At 38.3% G+C, this 21,553-nt stretch overlaps 1 protein-coding gene and 1 pseudogene across 2 annotated transcripts in view; one reads left to right on the forward strand and one right to left on the reverse strand.

Moving 5' to 3' along the window:
* Positions 1 to 21,553, reverse strand: part of ATG10 (autophagy related 10) — a 307,540-nt gene that overhangs the window by 80,074 nt on the left and 205,913 nt on the right. For both annotated transcript variants that reach the window (XM_056112566.1, XM_056112567.1), the window contains exon 4: positions 14,923 to 15,061. In XM_056112566.1, the coding sequence (XP_055968541.1) occupies positions 14,923 to 15,061 (139 nt within the window). The remainder of the gene's footprint in view (positions 1 to 14,922; positions 15,062 to 21,553) is intronic.
* Positions 408 to 601, forward strand: LOC130021768 (translation machinery-associated protein 7-like; annotated as a pseudogene).

Consider the following 21,553-nt stretch of genomic DNA (forward strand, 5'->3'; position numbering starts at 1 on the left):
AATAGTATTTTTTAAAGTGGGTGATTGTAATTGAATTCTCCAGTGAATACAGGGCTATTTAAAAACACAGGTATTAATTTGATGGTTCGTTATATGCTTGTTCAAGCTACTTCCACAACAGTGTGTGAATCTCTCCCATCTTTGCTGACCATTTACACCAGACAGTCTGGATAATGTAGCTTCTTCTCTCACAAATGGGCATGACGATAATCACCTGCTGTACAATATGGGATCTTTCCCCTAAGCCTTCATCATTGGTTTGTGTAGTCATAGCGGGATGATCAAAGACACTTAAAAATTATTTTTGCAGTCTTTTAATACAAACCCACCAAATGTGTACCTAATCAGTTGTATTTTCAAAACTAAGCCTTCCTGTGGCAGAGCCCAGGCGGGGAACAGCAGGCGCCATGTCCGGCCATGAAGGTGGCTAGAAGAAGCCCCTGACACAGCACAAGAAGCCGGCCAAGGAAATGGATGAGGAAGAGAAGGCATTCAAGCAGAAACAGAAGGAGTAGCAGAAGAAACTCAAGGAACTAAAAGCCAAAGCCCCGGGAAAGGGCCCCTGGCCACTGGTGGAATTAAGAAATCTGCCATAAAGTAAGCCAGTAGACCTAGTCCAGAACCCTGACAAACTGTATTTTTCTCAAGTGTTTGGTTTATCCCTTATTCTGTACATCTGAAATTAAACCAACTCATTTGAAACAGAAAAAATAAAAACACAAAAACTAAGCCATACACAATTAACACCAAAATATATTCAAATATGACCATCTCTAATGATTCCAGAAACAAATTGGGTCATCAGAAATCACAATGATCATTAAACCGAATCAAACATATAAAGGCCCACATCATAAAAATACAGCTTAAATATGGCTGAAACTTGAAAAAATATATATATATATACACACAGATATACATATATATAGAAAACCTCAAAATTTCAATTTAAAATATCGAAAATATTGAGGCATAAACACATACTTGGTCAAATTCATAAAGCCCATTATTAAACACCTTCATGTTCAGTTCCAGGTCTCTTCAGTCAGAAAGCTAAGAGGCTCTATTTTTTGCTGTCTGGCCTCAATCCTCAATCAGAAGAGACATAAGCATACTCAATCAACAACCCTCTAGTTTCAGACTCAAGATACTCAGTAGCAACAATTTTAACATGCTTAGAAATCTCATTAATCACATAAAGGCTGAAAGGCTCAGAAAAATTCCTCCTACTGAGGTCGGAGCAAAATTGAGGTTGGAGCCAAAATAATTTCAGCTGTGACTCACAAAGTGAGCAAAGCAAGTTTGGCCATTTATTTAAGAAAAAGTGTTTATGAAGTACCTACTATGTGCTCCCATCACCTGGAAGAATAACATATGACCTAAAAGCACATTTGGGAAGCTCCCTAAAATGTCAATGGCAAAAGAGGAAGAGACATCAGGTGAAAAATAGAATAATTAAAAAGTACAATCTTTAGCAACTGCCAGTTAGTATTTAATTTAACATTTTCATATAAAATCTCTCAATTGAATAATAACCCACATGTCAATTTATCTATATATTACTCGAAACGTGCAGCTTTCTAAATTAAATTTCTCAGGGCTATTAGTTTTCATGAATCGGATAGCAGCATGAAATATTTCATTGGCTCTACCTAACTCGATTGCAAGCATACTTATAGTCACCTTTCTCCTGTCGTGCTTGATTTCACTACAACTTCCTAATTCCTAAAGTGAAGATGAGAAAGACTATAAGCTATTTAGAATAAGTTTAAGAATACTATTCTGAATATAGTCACTAAAAATGAAAAAGAGTGGACTTGTCACAGCGAAATGTCATTAACCAGTATATTGTCTTCATGTGAGCTCCGGAGGCCATAAAAATGCACCATCATGCTCCACAGCAAGGCAGAGATGTTGCTCCACCAAGGGGGAAAACTCACTTCTGCTTTGGCAAGAAACTATGTATATGTATATGTATAAGGCCCTCCCGTTGATCGTCGATTTGCTCGAGCGGGCCCAGTAACGTCTCCATTGGAGACTTTGTTGTTACTGTGTCTGGCATATCCAATACTCTCGGTAGCTTGCCGGGCAAGAAACTATATTAAATTGGAAATATGCGTTAATTGTCCATGTACATACGTAGCAGTCACTATTCCCTAATACTGGAATTTTATCTGTGCTATTTTGTTCATTTATTAATCTCTGGGAATATGAATGGGAACTTCCAAAAATACAAATGATGGTACATGCTCTCTACCTACATATGGCATCAATTAGTTTAATAAATTTATTTGTTTCTTAAATTTTGGTTGCTGCCTCCCGCAGTAAAAAGAAAAAATGGGCCTTCAACTCCATAGTTTTCTACATCCCTTTGGGCATTTGGTTTTTTGAAACATAAAAATAATCTTATTCTTGCATTGAACGTCTTTACTGAGAAATGCTTTCTGTGGAGGGTGGAGAGACCTGGCAGTGTTGGGGATTCACTCCTGGCAATGCTGGGGTGCTGCTTATGCACTAGCCTTTGAGCCACTGCCCTAGTTCTGCTAAGAAATGGTAAAATGGTTCGCAGATTGGAATCCTTTATTCCGAAAACATTAGGTATGCTATATTCACAATACTTGTTGAAGAAGCTATAGTTAAACCATAATCATATATCACTAAACATGCTTGAAGAATATGATTCCTAAAACATTAGGATTCACTGTATAGATAACTGTGCAATGAAGTCCATTTCATATAACAATTATTTTCATTCACCCTTCCTTCCTTCCTTCCTTCCTTCCTTCCTTCCTTCCTTCCTTCCTTCCTTCCTTCCTTCCTTCCTCCCTCCCTCCCTCCCTCCCTCCCTCCCTCCCTCCCATTCTTCGATTTCTCTTTCTCTCTCTTTCTTCCTTCTTTCTCTTTTTCTCTCTTTCTCTCTGTCTGTTATTTTGAGAATCAGATAATATAATTCGGCAAGCACTGCTACATGCCAAGTCCCCAAAACAAACAAACAGAAAAAATGTAATAGCTTCTCAAAGATCACAGTAAGTAGCAGAACCAAGGAAACAAAGCCAAGGCTTTCTAACTCCAGACCCCACTCTTTTACTGCTCATACTGCTTGTCTCTCTACAATTCTTTATAAAGTAGGATATTCATATTAGTTACATTATTGTGCTGTTGTCACTAGCAATTTCCACCAATTCTGCCTAACCCAAGGTATATAGAAATTTACCTTTCCTGAGTTTCTGTTTTTGTTTTAGTGTTCAGGTGCTGGGGGCTTCCTCCTAGTTCTGTGCTCAGGGATCACTCCTGGAGGGGCTTGGGGGACCATATGCAGTGCTGGGAAACAAACTGGGGTCAGTTCTGTGCAAAGCAAGTGCCTTAATCTCTGCACTATTTCTCCAGCCCTTTCCAGAGTTTCTTATTGGGTCTGTCCATGCCCATATTGTGGGTGAATTCTATATCTGACCAAGAACTCTTTTCTGATCATCCCAGCTCAAAATAAGTCAGCGTTTTAGGCCCTCCTGCAGAAGAAAGGAAAAATGGGCCAATAAAATAAGGTCATTATTTTAATTTTTCCCTCTCCACCCTCAGTTTTGTTGTGATATCATGTACATATTGTGTAAGCTTAGCAAAATGGCGATTTAATGCATTTATACATCACAAAAACAATGATCAAGTAAGAAAATGATGGACAAATTATTATTTCATATTTACTTTTGTGTGTATGTACATTAGATGTGTTGAAAACACTTAAAATGTACTTTTAGTAACATCCGAGTACAGTATTATTAACGGTAGCTACCAAGACACACATTAAACTCTCAGAATTTTTCTTTCTTCATCATTTTTGTGCAGAAGTCTATTATTATTTCATTTAGTTCACAGATTATTGTTTTATTTAGTTCTTATAACCAGAGATGTGTTAACGTTCCCTTTGACCAGCATCACTCCATTTCTTACACATCAGCTCCTGCCAAACGCCAATCTACTTTCTTTCTGGTGGGTGGGAATTTTCACTTTTCTTAGGGTCTTTAACGTATTCTTGTTAGAGTGAATTTTATTTTATTTATTTATTTTTAAGCCACACCTGGCAGTGCCAAGGGCTTACATCTGGCTCTGTGCTCAGGTTTCACTCCTGGTAGGTCTCAGGGGACCTTATGGTGTGCCCTGGTTTAAACTTGGGTTGGCTGAGTGCAAGGGAAGCACCCTACTGATGCTAAAATTTCTCTTTTTGGTTTTGGTTTTTGGGCCAAAGCCAGCGATGCTCAAGGATTACTCCTGGCTCTGCATTCAGGAATGACTCCTGGAGGAGCTTGGGGGACCATATGTGGATGGTGTGCTGTGGATCAAACCAGGGTTGATCATGTGAAAAGCAAGTGCCCTACTTGCTATACAATTGCTCTGGCCCCTGTTGCACTGATTTTAATTTTTTTATTTTAATTTTTTAATTTTTATTTTTTATGCATTTTAATTAATTTTTATTGAGATATAATAGTTTACAATGTTATTGGACTCATTTTTTTTACAGTAGCTGAGATACTATACCAATTCTTCCACTAATGTTTCAAGATCTTTCCATCATTGTCTAATAGTTCTAACCCCCTCGCCCTCTTCTACCCTTCTTCATTCCCATTTTTATTGTTAATGTTTTATTATTTGTTTACACAAGGGATTTTTAATCTCCTTCTTTGTTTCTTGACAGTCTTCACATGAACAAGAACATCTGGTATTTATCTTTTACTTTCTGACTCTTTTCACTTAGCATAACACCTTTCAAATCTACCCAAGTTACTGCAAAATGCCGTTTCTCACAGCTGCATAATATTCCATTGTGTTTATTTACCACAATTTCTTTTTTTTCCCCTATAATTTATTTATTTATTGAATGACTGTGGGAAAAGTTACAGAGCTTTCAGGTTTAGGTCTCAGTCATGTAAATATCAAACACATTTCCCTTTACCAATACTTATTTTTTACCACGAACCCCAATAAAACCCCACCTCCCACCCCTCCCAATTCCTGTGAGGCAGATGAGTTCTAGTTAACACTCTATCTACTTTGACTAGATTCATTGTTTCGATAAAAGATGCACCATTATTATTTAGAGTTCACCCCCCCCCCCCAATCAGACATGCTAAAAAAGCGTTGTGAAATGATTTGCTTTCTACAGCTGGGTTCAAGAATTAAATGTTGGATTTCTGCTATTTTACTTAGTAACCCTGGAAGTATTTCTACTAAAAGTCAGATAATTAAGAGATTGCTTTCTGTGCTCTGGAGTCGTGGCCGTGCCGGAGAGCCGCTCGTGGGGGGCAACTGGTGACCTCGGTAGGGCATGAAGGACGGGCCGGAACGCCCCCCTTCCCATGAGGTTTTTGTCGCCCCCGACCCCCGGCTCATACCTGCTGTCCACAAGGCTCCCGTGCGGCTGCCATCTTTCTTTCCAGAGAGGAGAGGGCGAATGGGGCAACACCCTTTCCCCTCCGGGCACGCATGATGGTGCCATTTAATGCATAGTCCATTCGCTTTTCTGCTCCAAGCTGCTGGTTTTCTGCATTAAGTCCTTGTGCTTCTGGGGCTGTGGCCGTGTTGCACTGATTTTATTTTATTTATTTATTTATTTTTCTTTTTTTATTAGTGAAACACCATGAGGTACAGTTATAGACTTACAAATTTTATGCTTGGGTTTCAGTTATACAATGATCAAGTGCCCATCCCTCCACCATTGCCCGTCATCCATCACCACGGGGCCCAGCATCCCCCCCCCAATCCCCCCCCCCCCCGTCCCATCCTGCCTCTGTGGCAGGGTATTCCCCCTTGTTCTCTCTCTCTTCTTTTGGGTACTGTGTTTTGCAAGAGAGGAATTGAGTGGCAATCATGTTTGGTCTATAGACTACTTTTAGCATGCTTCTCACACCCTGGGAGGGTCCTCACAACACCCTTTATTTGGTGCTCTCTTCTCTATCTGAGCTTCCCTTTCACCTAGCACGTGTGGCTGGCCTTCCAGTCATGGAGCAAAATTCCTGGTACTAATCTCAGCCATTCCTGGGTGTTAGTCTCCCTTTTTGTTGCTTTATGTTCCCCAGATGAATGCAATCTTTCTGTGTCTATCCCGCTCTTTCTGACTCATTTCGCTTAACATACTTTCCATGTAGTATCACTTGTATGTAAATTTCATAACTTCATCTTTTCTAACAGCTACATAGTACTCCATTGTGTAAATGTACCAAAGTTTCTTTAACCAGTCATCTGCTCTTGGGCACTCAGGTTTTTTCCAGATTCTGGCTATTGTAAAGAGTGCTGCAATGAACAAACAATTGCAGATGTCACTTCGACTATACCTTTTTGCCTCTCTGGGATATATTCCCAGGAGTGCTATAGCTGGGTCAAATGGCAGATCAAATTCTAATTTTTTGAGAGTCGTCCATACTGTTTTCCAAAAGGGTTGGACCAGCCGGCATTCCCACCAGCAGTGAAGGAGGGTCCCTTTCTCGCCACATCCGCGCCAGCATTGGTTGCTTTTGTTCTTGTGGATGTGGGCCAGTCTCTATGGTGTGAAATGATATCTCATTGTGGTTTTGATCTGCATCTCTCTGATGATTAGTGATGTAGAGCAGTTTCTCATGGTTGCACTGATTTTAAACCTGACTTATTTCCTTCATTAGACTATAAGTTCTTTGAGAGTATCATGCATTTCTGATTTCTTTTATTTATGTGTACATGCAAGAAATATTTTCATGTCATGTGCAATAATATTTCCAATTGTCAGAGAGATCATTATTTTAAATAGCATTTTATGTGTTGGCTTTTCAAACTAATATTGAAAAATATAAATTTTGCTCACATGATATGTACTATATACTAGGCAACAATAACTTCGGTGGGGGAGAGGGATATCAAAATTTCTGCAAACCAGTCCCATTCTGTGGATCACTAGGTAAAAATCATTGGTCTATGCCTTCTCAGCAAAGCACCTAATGTTTGACTTAAAGAACTCTGCACTTTTGACTATTAATTTTGGGAGCTTTGGGGTTAAATCTGGAAGTGCTCAAAGGCCACTTCAAGTTCAGTGTATAGGAGTGTCTGAGCAGTGCCAGGGACTGGGGTCAGCCTCATGCAAACAAGAGCTTTAATCCCTGTACTATCTCTCTGGCTCCCTGAATTGGGTCTTTATTTTTCTTGTTATTGTTGTTTTTGGGTACCCCTGACAGTTCTAGGGGTTACTTTTGGCTCTTCAATTAGGAATCACTCTTGACGGTGCTCAGGGGTCCTAATGCGATGCCAGAGATGAAACTGGGTCAGCTGCATGCAAGGCAAATTCACTACCTGCTATACTTTAAAGGAGGAACAAATCATTAAACTAGCTTCAAGTTGGGTAGCGATTTTTTTAGCATATTGCTTTATGCCTTGCACCTGCATGTACACACACACACACACACACACACACACACACACACACACACACACAAACACACGAAGTAGGTAGTTAAGTATATTCAAGGGATGTTTAGAACAGTCTCATTTTGCCAGCAGTAAGCAGAGAAATGTTTTTCTTTACTTATTTACTTATTTAGGGTGAATATGATGTGGTTTTAACTAAAACAGGTTATAATTTTTTTTGGTAATTAGCTGACCCCTTCAATTTAATCTCATATTTCTTTATCACTTTTTCTTTAATATATTTTAAAAATCAGGGTTTCATTTTCCAATGAGATTTTATTCCCATCATATGTTCTAAGTTAGCAACCTGTCTCTTCCCTAATTCCCCACAAAGTTTCAAACATTTACATGGTTCAACAAATAATTTTCATTACATTTCCACTATTATTTGGACTTTCAGCTTGAATATATTTGTATCACTTAAATAATTTTCCATTACTTTTTGTAATAACTTCCACTGTTTGCTCTTCAAATTTCATTTTAATTCCCCCAATCTCTTTAATTCACCAAAAATTCATGTTCCATTTTATTATTATAACTCTGGCTAGATTTACCAACTACTCACATAAATATGAGCATTATATGTGAGCTTTCTTAAAGATTCTCTATAATCAAATAAGACTAAATTAAATTATCAAGTCATTTTCTATTTTCTACTTTGTGTAATAACTAGGTTCAATTTTGCTCACTCTTTAGTACTCTCTAAGTCACCTTATTCTTTTCCTTTCCAACAAGCTGCCAGAATTCTCACTGTATTGTCAATGACAATTTTTCTCAGGAAAAATAAATGTATTCATGTTAGCTCATTTTCTCTCCTTTTTAAAGTTATTCATGATATTTATTATATTTAATATTCAAACACCAATCCCACTACCATTGAATCTTCCTGCCACCATTATTTCCAATTTTCCCAACCACCAACCAAGCCTGCCCCAATAGCAGGCTGTAAATAATTTATTTTATATTACTTGTCATGAATAATTCTCTAAAAATGATCAGAAAAGCTTTCCTTTAAAGTAAGTGTGTGAAGATTATTCTCTCTCACCCTGGAGCCAATAAGCCCTTGTATAATAGATTACTAACATGTTGTTACAGGTTAAGCCTTTGTGTGTTAATATTTTCTTAATCTGGATTGGTTGCCTTCTACTTTACATCCCATCCAATGTGGTGTGCTACTCCTAGTATATCAGTGGTGTAGAGTTGAGATGTCGCTCTAGAAATTCTAAAATTTTGAATAAGGTTGAATTTTTAACTGGATGGTGATTTGGGGGTCTAGAAGCATCTTTGAAGCTTGTTGATCTCTTCTGAGATTTATTTATGAATCTCTTGATCATGGCTGGTTAATGAGCTTATATGGCACCAGAGGTAGTTCATGGGTGTGACTGCAAGTCTCCCAGAAGAACAAGGAGATTGGGGCAGGGGGGTGGAGTCCATCCCTGACTCTGTGAGAGCCTGGAGATTTTTGTCACAAAACCTGTCCTGTCCTGTCCTGTCCTGTCCTGTCCTGTCCTGTCCTGTTGTTCATCGATTTTCTCGAGTGGGTCCAGTAAACGTCTCCATTATGAGACTTTGTTGTTACTGTGTTTGGCGTATCAGATACGTCATGGGTAGCTTGCCAGGCTTTGCCATGTGGGCGAGATACTCTCGGTAGCTTGCCGGGCTCTCCGAGAGGGGTGGAAGAATAGAGCTCGAGTTGGCCATGTTGGCTGCGTGCAAGGCAAACGCCTACCCGCTGTGCTATCGCTTCAGCCCACAAAACCTGTATACTTGAGTTTTTCAACAGTTTAGTTCATTAACTCTATTGTATAAATTTACTGCTAATACAAACAGGACCAATTCATTTGATTAAAATTTTATTCTTTCAGATTTTTGTCACAAAACCTGTATACTTGAGTTTTTCAACAGTCTAGTTCATTATCTCTATTGTATAAATTTATTGATACAAACAGGACCAATTCATTTGATTAAAATTTTATTCTTTCATAAATTTTTTTCTTTTCTCCTCCTCTTCTCTCTCCCTCACCCTCTCCTTCTGTGACTCTGTGTGTGTGCTTGTGTGTATGTGTGTGTGTACTTGTGTGTGAGTATACATGTATATGTGTGTATATGTGTGTTGTGTGTGTATATTTGTGTGTAAAATGATGGAGATTGAACCCAGGACCTGATACATGTAAGGCAGGTGCTCTACCACTGAGCCAGTCCTGGATTTCTTCTTTCTCTCCTTATCTTGCTGTCCCTTCCTATCTACTATCTCTCCCACAATTTGGCCTCAACATCTCTTTTCAATTATGTCTTCCACTATTTATCTTAAGGCAACCCCTTCTCCAAACTGGCCTTTCCCCACAAATAGGCCACGTTCTCTCTAGCCACATTCTGCCATCTTCCCTTTCCCTTGATTTCCCATCATCTTCTTCTAAAACACTAACCTGATACTTCCAGCATGTTGTTGGACAATTCTGGGTATTTTGTTTTTATTCTCTAACTTCTACCACTTCCATCTTTCATATTTTCTGATCATTCTCTCCTCTGTACTCCAAAGACTTCATCGTGATTCAAGCCTGAACAAGCCTTCTCCTTCTCCCCTTGATGATTGGCACACTGATCTCATTCCCAGCTTTCCACCTTTCTCCCTTTATGCTAGATTTTATCTTGGTTTGATTCATGCAGTCTTCATGAAGGAATTTTTTTTTTGCCTACTTCTTTTGCCCTGTTTCTCCATAAGTGTCCTCCATCTGTATTATAAATGAATAAATCTTCCACATTAACTATTTGGGTTATATTTTTAACCTGTACCCTTACTCTTATGACTAATAATAGAATAGCTCTCCATAAAGATCAGGGATTCAGTTGTGGCATGGAAGAAATGTTTCCTTTCTTATTCAAAAGCAGTTCTTCTGACTAATTAAAGAAATATGTCAAAATGGTTTCCAAGAAGAACCCATATGTCAGACACAGAATTAAATGTTTTGAAAATGAAAAGAACCACTCAGTCTATTTTTCAATAGTGATTGAGAACAAAGGAAGAAAGACAAAGAAGAAATAAATCAAAATTCAAGCTGAAACAAATCCGGAAATCTCTAGAAACAATAGGGACAATATGTAAACTTAGGATCTAGATAAGCCATTGCTTTTATGCTTACATTTCCCACTACATTTTGAGCATTTGTTACCAGTTTTTGGCAAGTCTCTCCCCTCCCCCCCCAAAAAAAGAGAAAGATGAGGCATGAAAGGTGATGGAATGATAGGTAGAAACGCTTGGTTTAATATCAGTATTTCTTTGACAAGGTGATTTTTTTTGTGGGGATGAAGAGTTGGGGAAGCATACCAGTTGTGCTCAGGGCTTATTCCTGGCTTTGCACTCAGGGATCATTCTTGGTGATCTTGGAGGACCATTTGTGGTGCCAGAGATCATAGGCAGATAAAGCAAGCATCCTATCATTTGTACTATCTTTCCAGCCACATCAAGATGATCTTCAATCCCAATTTCCTGTAGGGTCTGCAAAACTTTATTGTCATAAACATGCACACATGGGTCACATGGAGGAGTGGAGCTGGATAGTGCTTTCCCCAAATGACAAGTATAAGTGGTGGTTTATATACAGACGGCTGGAGCGATAGCACAGCAGTAGGGCATTCGCCTTATAAGCGGCCAACATGGCCGACCCGAGTTCGATTCCTCTGCCCCTCTGGAAGAGCCCGGCAAGCTATCAAGAGTATTCGATATACCAAACACAGTAACAACAAAGTCTCCAATGGAGACGTTACTGGGCCCGCTCGAGCAAATCGATGATCAACGGGAGGGCCTTTACCTTTTTATATACAGACATCATTTTGCCAGCTTCACAGGTGCTACAGAATGTGTTACTGTAACACATTCTGCTTCAAAAATAATGAATAGAGGGAGTGGGAAACAGTGGGCACTTGAAGTTGTCACTGTTTTCTGAGAATAGACTTCATAAACTACAAGTCACTCTATAAATGTGGACTTCATAAACTACGAGTCACTCCAAAAAGTTTGCCATCCAAACTTGACAAAAGTGTTGGGTTGCAAAAAGGTACCAACCATGTACAAGCTCCTCTCCCAAACCCCAGATAGCCAAGAGTAGGGGGAGGAGTTTTAAAAAGAACAATGGGTAAATTATTCATAGTTTCTTTATGTCTTCACTTCATCCAGACTTATTTCTAGTCTTGAATGCAATTTACTCTTTTAGGTGACTGAGCACCTAAAGATCCAAGTAAAAACAAGAGACACTCCAAAGTAAAGTGCTATTTCAACATGACAGTCTGTCTCCAGGATCAAAGGAAAACAAACTGTTTCCTTTGATTTCCAGAACTGGGGGTTGCTGCAAAGTCATTTGGATGCCCACCTTACAGTCCCCAAGGACTTCCCATTGCTTTAGTCAACTACTTCTCAGTCTCTGAGAAATGTCACATTTGGAAGGTTTATCAGGAGCTTGGGTCCTATGTCTCTGGGAGACAATAGTCTAACTTCCTTCCTGATCACCATCAGAGAAGTTCCAGTTAGGGACATTCCAATGTTTCTTTCTTGGGCCTCTACTCAGAATTGGTTAATTCTTCAAGTAGATGTTGATATTATACCATAGTTGAGACTGTGGGTATCAAAATGAAGAAGATAAATCATATATGCATGTCATAGATGTAATAAATTCACAAACAGCCAGAAAGTTTCGGGGACTATTAACTGCCTTCCTCCCAAGAGTGAGTAAACACATAATCTTGTTAAGTACAATTTTTTATATGATATATGTAACTTGTGATATGATATGTGGTGTGATGCTGTCCCATGATGTGCTTTTGATCTGATGTGATATATGACTTGGAAGTGACAAGTGCAAATGCCATGTTGGCTGAGTCTTAGACAGTAGCTTATATGCTGGACAAAACAATGCAAAAGAGTGAGAATAAATGGCTTGGCAATGAATTTACATTTCTAGAAACAGAAAAAATATTTCTCTTAGGATCTAAATGAATTAAAAGAGGAAGTGCCAATTTAAATGGGAATTGCTTACTACTTGCTTTAATTAGGTAGGGAAAAGAAGAGATATAGGGGAAAAAACTCAGAGCAAAGCAGAAAAATAATTTTTTTTAATAAATGTAAAAAATTCTAAGTATTTGTCAAAAGCAAGACTAAGAGAACTATTTTTGAAGAAATACCAAAAAAAATTTCTTTTAAGGAGAGAGGAAGAGAAAGAAAAGAGAGACCTCAGGCAAGAATTTTTATAGTTAACCTCTATTTAGGTCGAAACACTCTTTGAAAAAGAGAAAAATCTGGACCTGGAGTAAGAAGAAGAGTTAGGAATCCATTCAACACAGTAATAAAGCTCTCATTAAAAAAATAGATGAAGAGTTCCAGAATAATCAGATATCACAAAAAGAGAGAACCAATTAGGGGACAATAAAAAATGCTAATTTTAGAGTAAAGGAAAATATAGTTTTAGAATATCTACTAGGTTATTTTATATAGAAAAGAGAAGTTTTCTATATGACAAAAAAATTATTTTTTATATTTTGTTACAGAAAAGCATTCAATAGATTTTACAAAACTTAAATTTGATAGTTTAACATACTTGAACAATCACTAAATGAATTCTGAAATTAAAACTTCCTAATAATCATTTTTTTCAACACAAAATGGGGATGAGAAGTGAATAGGAATGCTTGCCCTCCCCCCCCCCCCACACACACACACAATCAATGACTTGTTTGGGTGTTCCTCTAATAATAAAAAAAAAGGATTAAAAAAACATATAACTAGAATCCAAGGATGCTTGTTCAGTTTGGACTGTTTTGCTTGTTTGTTTGTTTTAAGGAAAAGCAAAGCATCGTGAAGAAAGGATTATAGAAAGTGTACATATTTCATTAAAATATAATTGGACTTGCAGGAACAATTACTGTGCCGTACTGTAAGGGGAGCTGTTGGCACACAAGAGCAGAGCATACATATGAGCTCATCCACCGGTCTCGGCAAGACCCACTTCCAGCGAGAAGCAGTCATGTTTCAACACCTCCGATTCCCTAATGCTGACAAGCTAAACAACTTGTTTTGTCTCTGGGAGCTCTTCTCTGGTGATTAACTGCTTATGGTGAATACTAATTATATGAAAGTACAGTATTGGAGATGTGGTGTCCTATTTCCTCTACCTGAAGCTCCACATGTCTTTGAATGAAGAAGGGGCTCTGAGGTGGGGCCTTTGCCAACCCAAACCAAGGAAGACATTTTTCTCCCCTCTGGTAAATAAATATATACTTTTTCAGTCTAATGGGGCTCACTGACAGAAACTAAACCTCCTTTAACCTCTGGGCTCCAAACCAAAGGGAACCACAATAAAGTGAGTGTTCTAATGGCCCATAATAATCATAAGAATAAATCTGAAGCAAGAGTTTGTGAATTTGTGAACTATCTGTGTCCTCAATTCCCCACATCCCATATTGAAAATTTACCCCAAATTGTCAGTTCTTAGGAACTGCACCTCAGATTAAAATCTTCTCACCAGGGAGTCTATGAGAATTTGTTCTTGTGTTTTAAATCCTAAGTGCTTGTTAAACCGCCAACACTGCAAAATTAGAGACCATTAAACAATATAAGGCAGCAAGTGATTAAATCTACCAAATACACATTCAGAGCAGCTTAAGCTACTTTTTAATTAAAAATAAAATATCACGGGCTAAATTCAGATGTCTTAGCTATCCAGAAAAAAAGTTAGAAGGCTGTTCAAAATGCAAAACGTGGCTGAAAAGGCCTGGCAGCATGGGAGAAATGAACTCAGGGTCTGGGGAGACGGTGCCCCGTCCCTGTGCCCAGGGCCACAGGGTGTCCCCACGGAGACCTGGTTTAGGAGGAAGACTTAAAGGGGAACCGTCAGGGCTGTGCAGTAGAGGGAAAACTCCATGTGCCTGCTGATTAAAGAAGCTTTATTAGCAAAGGCCTCCTCAGAGACGGCGTGTTCCACCTTGGCAAGGGGAATGAGTTGAGTAACAGCATCGCAGGAACTAAGGCATTGGAGATGTATAGAGATCCGAAGGAAATGTTAGTACTATTTTTAAGTCTAGCTTACATGAACTGACAAACAGTTCTTGAAATCATTATTAGCGTTTGCCGGAGAAGGTATGGGAGGCTTCTGGGTTAAAGGGATCGCTTGAAATAGCAAAAAAAAATTTTTACTGTAAAGTTAGAAACAGATAAACACTGGTAGTTTTAAGTTGTTCCTACTTGTTTAAAGTAAAGAAAAAGGGCCAGGGGGGCTTAGTCAATGTTGGGCAGGAGGCCAAGAATCTGAAGATCAGACTTCAGGCTGGGATGATATCATTCACTCAGAAGTCTCAATACTCTTTCTAAAACATGAGAAAATTTACTGGTAAGACCTTACCTCACCCAAAGCTTTCGTATTTTTTAACTCTGTTGCTTCTTCAAGGATGATTTTACAAACATGATTTCTGCATTCCATCTAAATGTTTAGAGTGAGCTTCACAGGGACTTACCTAAAAAGCTTGCCCTAAAGTAAAGCACCGGTGCTTGGTAGCTACAGGAATATAGGACATGATACTCATATTTAATCACGTCCATGGCTGCTGGAGTCTCGGTCACTTCAGAATCATCCAAGGGCAGCTCGGAAGCCTCCTGAAAAAAAGGGAAAGCAAAATAATTTATGTGTGACAAAAAAAATTAAAGCAATACTCTGAGGGAGAGGAGAGGGAAAGAAGAGGCTTTTCTTCTGCAAAATAACAGTTAAATAAATATAAGGCTATGAGGTAAGGAAAAGGGAGTTTCCTACATTAATGTTGAACATTTGAGTACTGGCTAAATAGTAAAACCAGAAAACATTAGCATTAAGTAATTCCAGATTTTTTTTTTTTGAGAAACAAAGCAGCTCTCAGTAAAGAAACAGGAAGAGAAAGGGGAAAAAAGCAGATCTATTGCAATAGCAACCCTGAAAAATCTTTACTGTACAATTTTAGCAACAATATGATGGCTATACAAGCTACCTTCTTTCCTACCTATGAAAGCTAAAAACATCCTTACAACTGAACAGGAGACTGTGAAATGTCCCTAAAGATTCTATTGTACTTGCCAAAAGATGATTCATTGTGCACTGAACAATTCCCAGTTCCATTTTGAATAAGAAAGTTATTTTGCAAGACGTTGAGTTTGTTAGGTACATTTCAAAAACCTGCGATGAATCTGTTTTCCTTATTATTGTGCAATCTTTGCCACAGTTCCATAAATCTTAATTTGTAATAGAGTAGTGTTGGCAAATATTAAATGTAGATTTAAATGGGGGTTTATAAGCAAGGAAGGTGATGGCTAGCTTACTACTTCACCTGATCATTTTTTCTGGGTTGATCTGTCTGTTTGTTTGCTGTTTTCAATGTGTATGGAGTCTCTGACTGTTTAGAAGCAATAAACTGGACATGTTGAGTCAGAATATGGCTCCATCCACCCTCACCTTTTTATTTGGGTTGAAGAATCTGCTTTAAAATTAATTTACTAGAAAAAGAGAGTTGGGCTGGCTGGGTCTGTTTTTTTTTTCTACCTCATTAAAACAGTAACAACAACAACAAACAATTGGAAAGGGCTACAGGACAGATTTCAAATTTTATCAATATGAAATAAGGTTTCTTGTAGAGATAAGTAAAGCCACAGACAGACTACTCTTCAGATCTGTATCTCCTTTACTAATTCCCCACTCACAGCCGATTCATTGGGGGAGATATTACACTCGCTAAATCACAACTGGAGATATTTACAAAATAGTTTTTCACTATACTCCAGTAAACACTATCAATTAAACAAAATGAATTAACCAGGGAGAAACCACTGGAATAAATATTCTAGGTACAGAAGAGGACAACAGGAACAAAAATGAGGTTTTTCTGTTGCTCTATTTAAATTTTCTTTAAGCAAAGCTACCGTATCTTCTTTTTATACAACTATCTAAGCACACACTTTGTGATCACATGGGATCGGGTTAGCTTTTTAACTTCTTTTCAAAACATGATAAAATCATTATATCTTGGTGAAAAGTACATGCTTTCCATGAGGGAGGACCTTTCTATGAGGGCGTGATATGGTCCCAGATCACTGCTAGGAACACCTTCTAAGCACAGAGCCAGGAAAAGTCCCCAAACACTGCAGGTATGGCCCCCAAATCAAAACCAAGTAACAGTAAGATTCAATTAATTATTAAAAAGTAATGTTTATTTAAATAAAAAGTAAATGATAAATGTTATTATTATCACTGCAAGCACTGAACAAATGCCAAAAAATCAGAAGTCCCATTTCCCTCATGCTAAGCATTTCTTCACCTCAGATATGTAACATTTTACAAATTACAAATTTGTAACTTTTTACAAATTAGGTCACTGTATTTTTCCAGACTAGAAATTTTTTTGGCCTACAAACACAAATCTTCCCATCCATTCACCCACTCACACCTCGCTGGCAATTAAATCATGCTATAATCATATGTTCCTACATTGGATTTCTTTAGTCTTGGATTTCCTACAGTGTTCTGCCATGTCAGGGCTGTAGATTCTGCTTATTTTATGGCTTCTCTGTACTCTGCTTTTTTTTTTTTCAATGCTATGTTGTTAGTTGATTATAAAACTTGGCTTTTACACTCAATGCTACAAAGAATATCTTAGCTCATATATCCTTACATATTTGTCTATGGTACCGAATCCTAATAATGGAGTACCTTATCAAAGGATGTGTATTATAAGTTTCATTGGATAATTCCTCTCTGTCTTTAGGAAAGGCTGTATCAATACTACCAGCAGAAATATCTGGGGAGATCCCTTTCCAATATCCCATAAATACTGACATACGTTGTTTTCAATTTTTACCTATCTGATAAATTTTCACTTGTCAAATTTTGGTTCTAATTTCTAGTTAAGAGTGAAAGTGAGAGGCTGGAGCAATAGCTCGGCGGATAAGGCATTTGCCTTTCACGCGGGCGACCATGGTTCGATTCCCAGTATCCCACATGGTCCCCTGAGCACTGTCAGGAGTAATTCCTGAGTGCAGAGCCAGGAGTAACTCCTGTGCATTGCCAGGTGTGACCTCCCCAAAAGAAGAGTGAAAATGAAATATCCATTCATACGCTTATTGGTAATTTGTATTTTTCTGTATTTGTCTATTCTTATATCTTGTCTATATATCTGAAATTTAGTTTGCATTTTTAATTGAGTTATACAAACTCTATGCATATTGAAAATAACTCATAAATTGAATTTGAATCCTTGACCCGTGTGTTCTAGGAGTCTTCCATCACTCATGGTCACCTCCTGATTTCAAAAAGGTATCATTCCTTGAAAATATGCGATTAAGAAACTTAGTCTTCCCTCTCTCTATTTTTTCTTTTCTCTTTCCAATTAAAAGTAACAGATAATCTTAGAAATTCAGAATTAAGCTTCTGGTCACATTCATCTTTGTATTCCGAGAGATTCTAGCACAGTGCTGAGAACTCTTATAAGCAATGTTCTCTATTTTGGTAGCAGTTCTTCTAATTTTATTTTATTTTATTTTATTTTTATTGAAGAGTAAACTGCAATAAATTTCATGGGCAATTTACTGGCAACCCCAACCTCAGAGTAGAAAAGAATTAAATAGAGAAATAAAAATGCAAAAGTTCAGAGATGACATACAAATGGCAAAAAACATTTGAAAAATATGTTCAGCATCATTAGCTAGTAGGTAAATGAAAATTAAAATAACACATCACTATACATCTATAAGAACTGTCAAAAGCAAATAACAGTGACACCATCAAATGTTGGTGAAGATACACAGAAACAAGATCATGCATACATTTATTGCTTGGAATATAAAGTGGTAAGTCTCTGTGGAAAATAATAAGGCAGTTTCTTATAAAACTAAACATATAATTACCACCCAGCCCAGGAATTATACTCTTGGGGATTTATCCTAGAGAAGTAAAGTGTTCATGAATGTTTATAGTTTTACTGAGAATAGTTAAAAGCTTCTATCAGTTCAGATGTTCTTCAACAGATCAGTGGTTAGACAAACTGGCTCATCCAGGCCATGCTACCTAGCAGTAAAAGGGGCAAAGGATGGATACACAGAACATGGGTGTTTCTCCCAGGAATTATACAAGTGACAAGTCAATACCAAAAGGGTATAGGCTACACAATTTCATTTTATAATATTTTCTAGCTGATGAAATTGTAGAAATGAAGACTAGGGATCAGGATTAGGTTGTGCGGAAGGAGTTGAGCATTAAAAGACAATATAAGAAATCTTTGTGGAGAGGCTGGAGCAATAGCACAACAGTAGGGAGATTGCCTTGTGTGTGGCTGACCCAGGTTCAATCTCTGGCACCCTGAGCTTTGCCAGGCTGACCTTAGAGCCAGGAGTAAGCCCTGAGCACCCCACCTCACCAAAAGAGAAATCTCTGTGGTGGTGAAACTGTTCTAAAGCAATGAAGCTGTATAAAACAAAATACACATGCAGAAATGAGTGCGAGTAAAATGAGAAATACGAATAAGATTAGTGCATTGTATCAATGCCAACAGCCTGGTTACGATATAATGCTATAACTTTGCAAACCGTTTCCATTAGGGTCATTAGGTAAAGAGTACATGGGATTTTTCTGATTCTTCCTTATTATTCAATCTGAACTTTCAGTAATCTAAAACACTTTTATAAAAAAATTAAAAAAAGAGGGCCAGAGTTTTTTTTGTTTGTTTGTTTGTTTTGGGGGGGGGGTCACACCCGGCGATGCACAGAGGTTACTCCTGGCTCTGCATTCAGGAATTACTCCTGGTGATGCTCAGGGGATGCTGGGAATCAAACCCGGTTGGCTGCATCCAAGGCAGATGCCCTACCCTCTGTGCTGTTGGTCCAGCCCTGGGCCACAGAGTTTCAGCCACTTGTTCCTTCCTCCTGCATTGCCAGATGGAGCTCTGCAGGCCCCACAGCACAGCACTCTCAGGCCTACTCAGTGAAGTGAGAGGCAAAGAATCCAATCCCTGGAGTGGCAGCCAGGTTCTCTCTCTCTCTCTCTCTCTCTCTCTCTCTTAAAAAATCAAGAAATAAGTAATTTGAAGTTTAATAAAAATGTATCCGAAGTTTAAAGTCCTCAGTTGGTGCTGGGGAGAGCAGAGGGTTTATGTGAATCAGAAGAGGCCAAGAACTGGGATTTGCTTTACAGTGACACCCACCTGGAGGAGTCAAAGGTGAGAGATGTGGAGGCTGCCAGCAGTCCATGGTGTGATGATTACTGGGGCTGCCCGATGGGTCCACAGGTGCTTGTTTTGTCTACTTTTAGGAATATTTTAAATTCTCAAAAAAATTTTTTTAAGTTTTCTGATACCATGTTATCTACACAGAATCGCAGAACTCTAATTGAGAAAGCAGCCTGAATCATTTCATCAAGCCCAACAACACTACCCTTGAAGATAGCAACGAGGATCAGAAAGGCTGATGGCTGACCCCATTCCACCACTGCTGGTAGTCAGAGACACAAGGGACTCATGTCTTCTGACACTGAAATCACTGCTTGTTTTCATCCACGTGCCACTTCTTAAGTATTGCTATGCTAAATTTGAACTGATGTTTCACACAACAAAACTTTAATAGTTAACATTCTGAGTAAGTTTGCTAACATCTTTCATTATTATTTCTTTAAAAAGAATTTGGTCATGTTTAATTTGATACTAAAACTTACTAGGATAAGAAGTCACATGTACATCTATTTTCCTCAAAATGTTGCTGTTTCATTAAATGAGAAAAATACCTGTATTTAGAAAATTATATTCATTCAAGAAGCTAATAGATTAAGTGGCTCACATTAATTATAGAAACCTTGATTTTATTGAATTCAATTAACAATAAGTTGACAGTGATCTCTCATTTAGAAAATCTGATATGAATTAAGCTTTACAACTAAATCCCATTAAATAGGGATCATGCTGAAGACACTTCACAGATATTTTATTGAAAGCTAACCCAAATGGTGCATTGGGTTTTGAAAATGAGATCCATATCTCTATTTAGCCTACAGGGTAAAGTAATTGAAGGGGGGGGGGACTTTTCTTCTATCACTAAAAATCTCTATTACTAGTACTGAATAAACATAAGTAACAGGTTTTATTCATAATGTCCCTTGAGGAAAAAAGTCTGCATTTGTTCCTCTTCTACCAGCTTGGGTCTTTAATTCCAACATGATGTTAACAGGCTAGAATCATAGCCAAGAATTCTGTCTGAGTGACAGAAGGGGCTGGGCTGGTAAGTGACAGACTTTAGTTGATCTCAGGAGTGGCCACATAAGTAAGTTATCCGATGGGCTATGCAGCAAAATCTGTTTTCCCTGAGCCAATAGCCATTTAATATTTTCAGAAGTGATAAATACGGATGAAGCCTTTCAACAAAGCATTGGGGAAAAAATCGATTCCTCAAGAAAGAAAAGTTTAATTATTAAAACGCTATATGCAAACTATTTTTTCTTAATTTTTATTTTTTTATTGAGTCACCTCAAGATACAGAGTTACAAAGCTGATCATGATCTGGTTTCAATCACATAGTGTTCTAACATCCATCCCTCCACCAGGGTACATTTCCCAGCACCAGTGTCCCAAGTTTCCCTCCTGTCATCCTCCCCCCAGCCTGTCTCTATGGCAGGCAATGTCCAATTTCTCTCTCTCTCTCTCTCTCTCTCTCTCTCTGTGTGTGTGTGTGTGCGTGTGTGCATGTGTGTGTGTGCGTGTCTGCCTCTGTCTCTCTCTCTCCCCCAACACATTTTGGCGTATTGTGGTTTGCAAATACAAGTACTTAGAGGTTATCATGTTTGTTTCTTTACCTGTTTTCAGCACGCAGTTCTTATCCAGAGTGATCATTTCCAACTATCTTTGTCATAGAAAAGACCCTCAAAATACGCGAACTATTGAAATCATCTATGCGGGGCTCTGAGCAATGGCACAGTACAATGAAGTGGTCTTTTCAGTCTCATGTCCCAGAATGATTCCTTTTTATCACAGCACCCGTGGCTTTTAGTAAGTGACTGCCCTTCTCACAGAAACTGCAAATGTCGAATATGGTGTAGAAGGGTAGACTCAGCATCAAGCAGGCATTTGTCTGACAGCACTGTGACAC

Source organism: Sorex fumeus, unplaced genomic scaffold, assembly GCF_029834395.1.
Source record: "Sorex fumeus unplaced genomic scaffold, SorFum_2.1 ptg000018l, whole genome shotgun sequence".
Classification (NCBI taxonomy): domain Eukaryota; kingdom Metazoa; phylum Chordata; class Mammalia; order Eulipotyphla; family Soricidae; genus Sorex; species Sorex fumeus.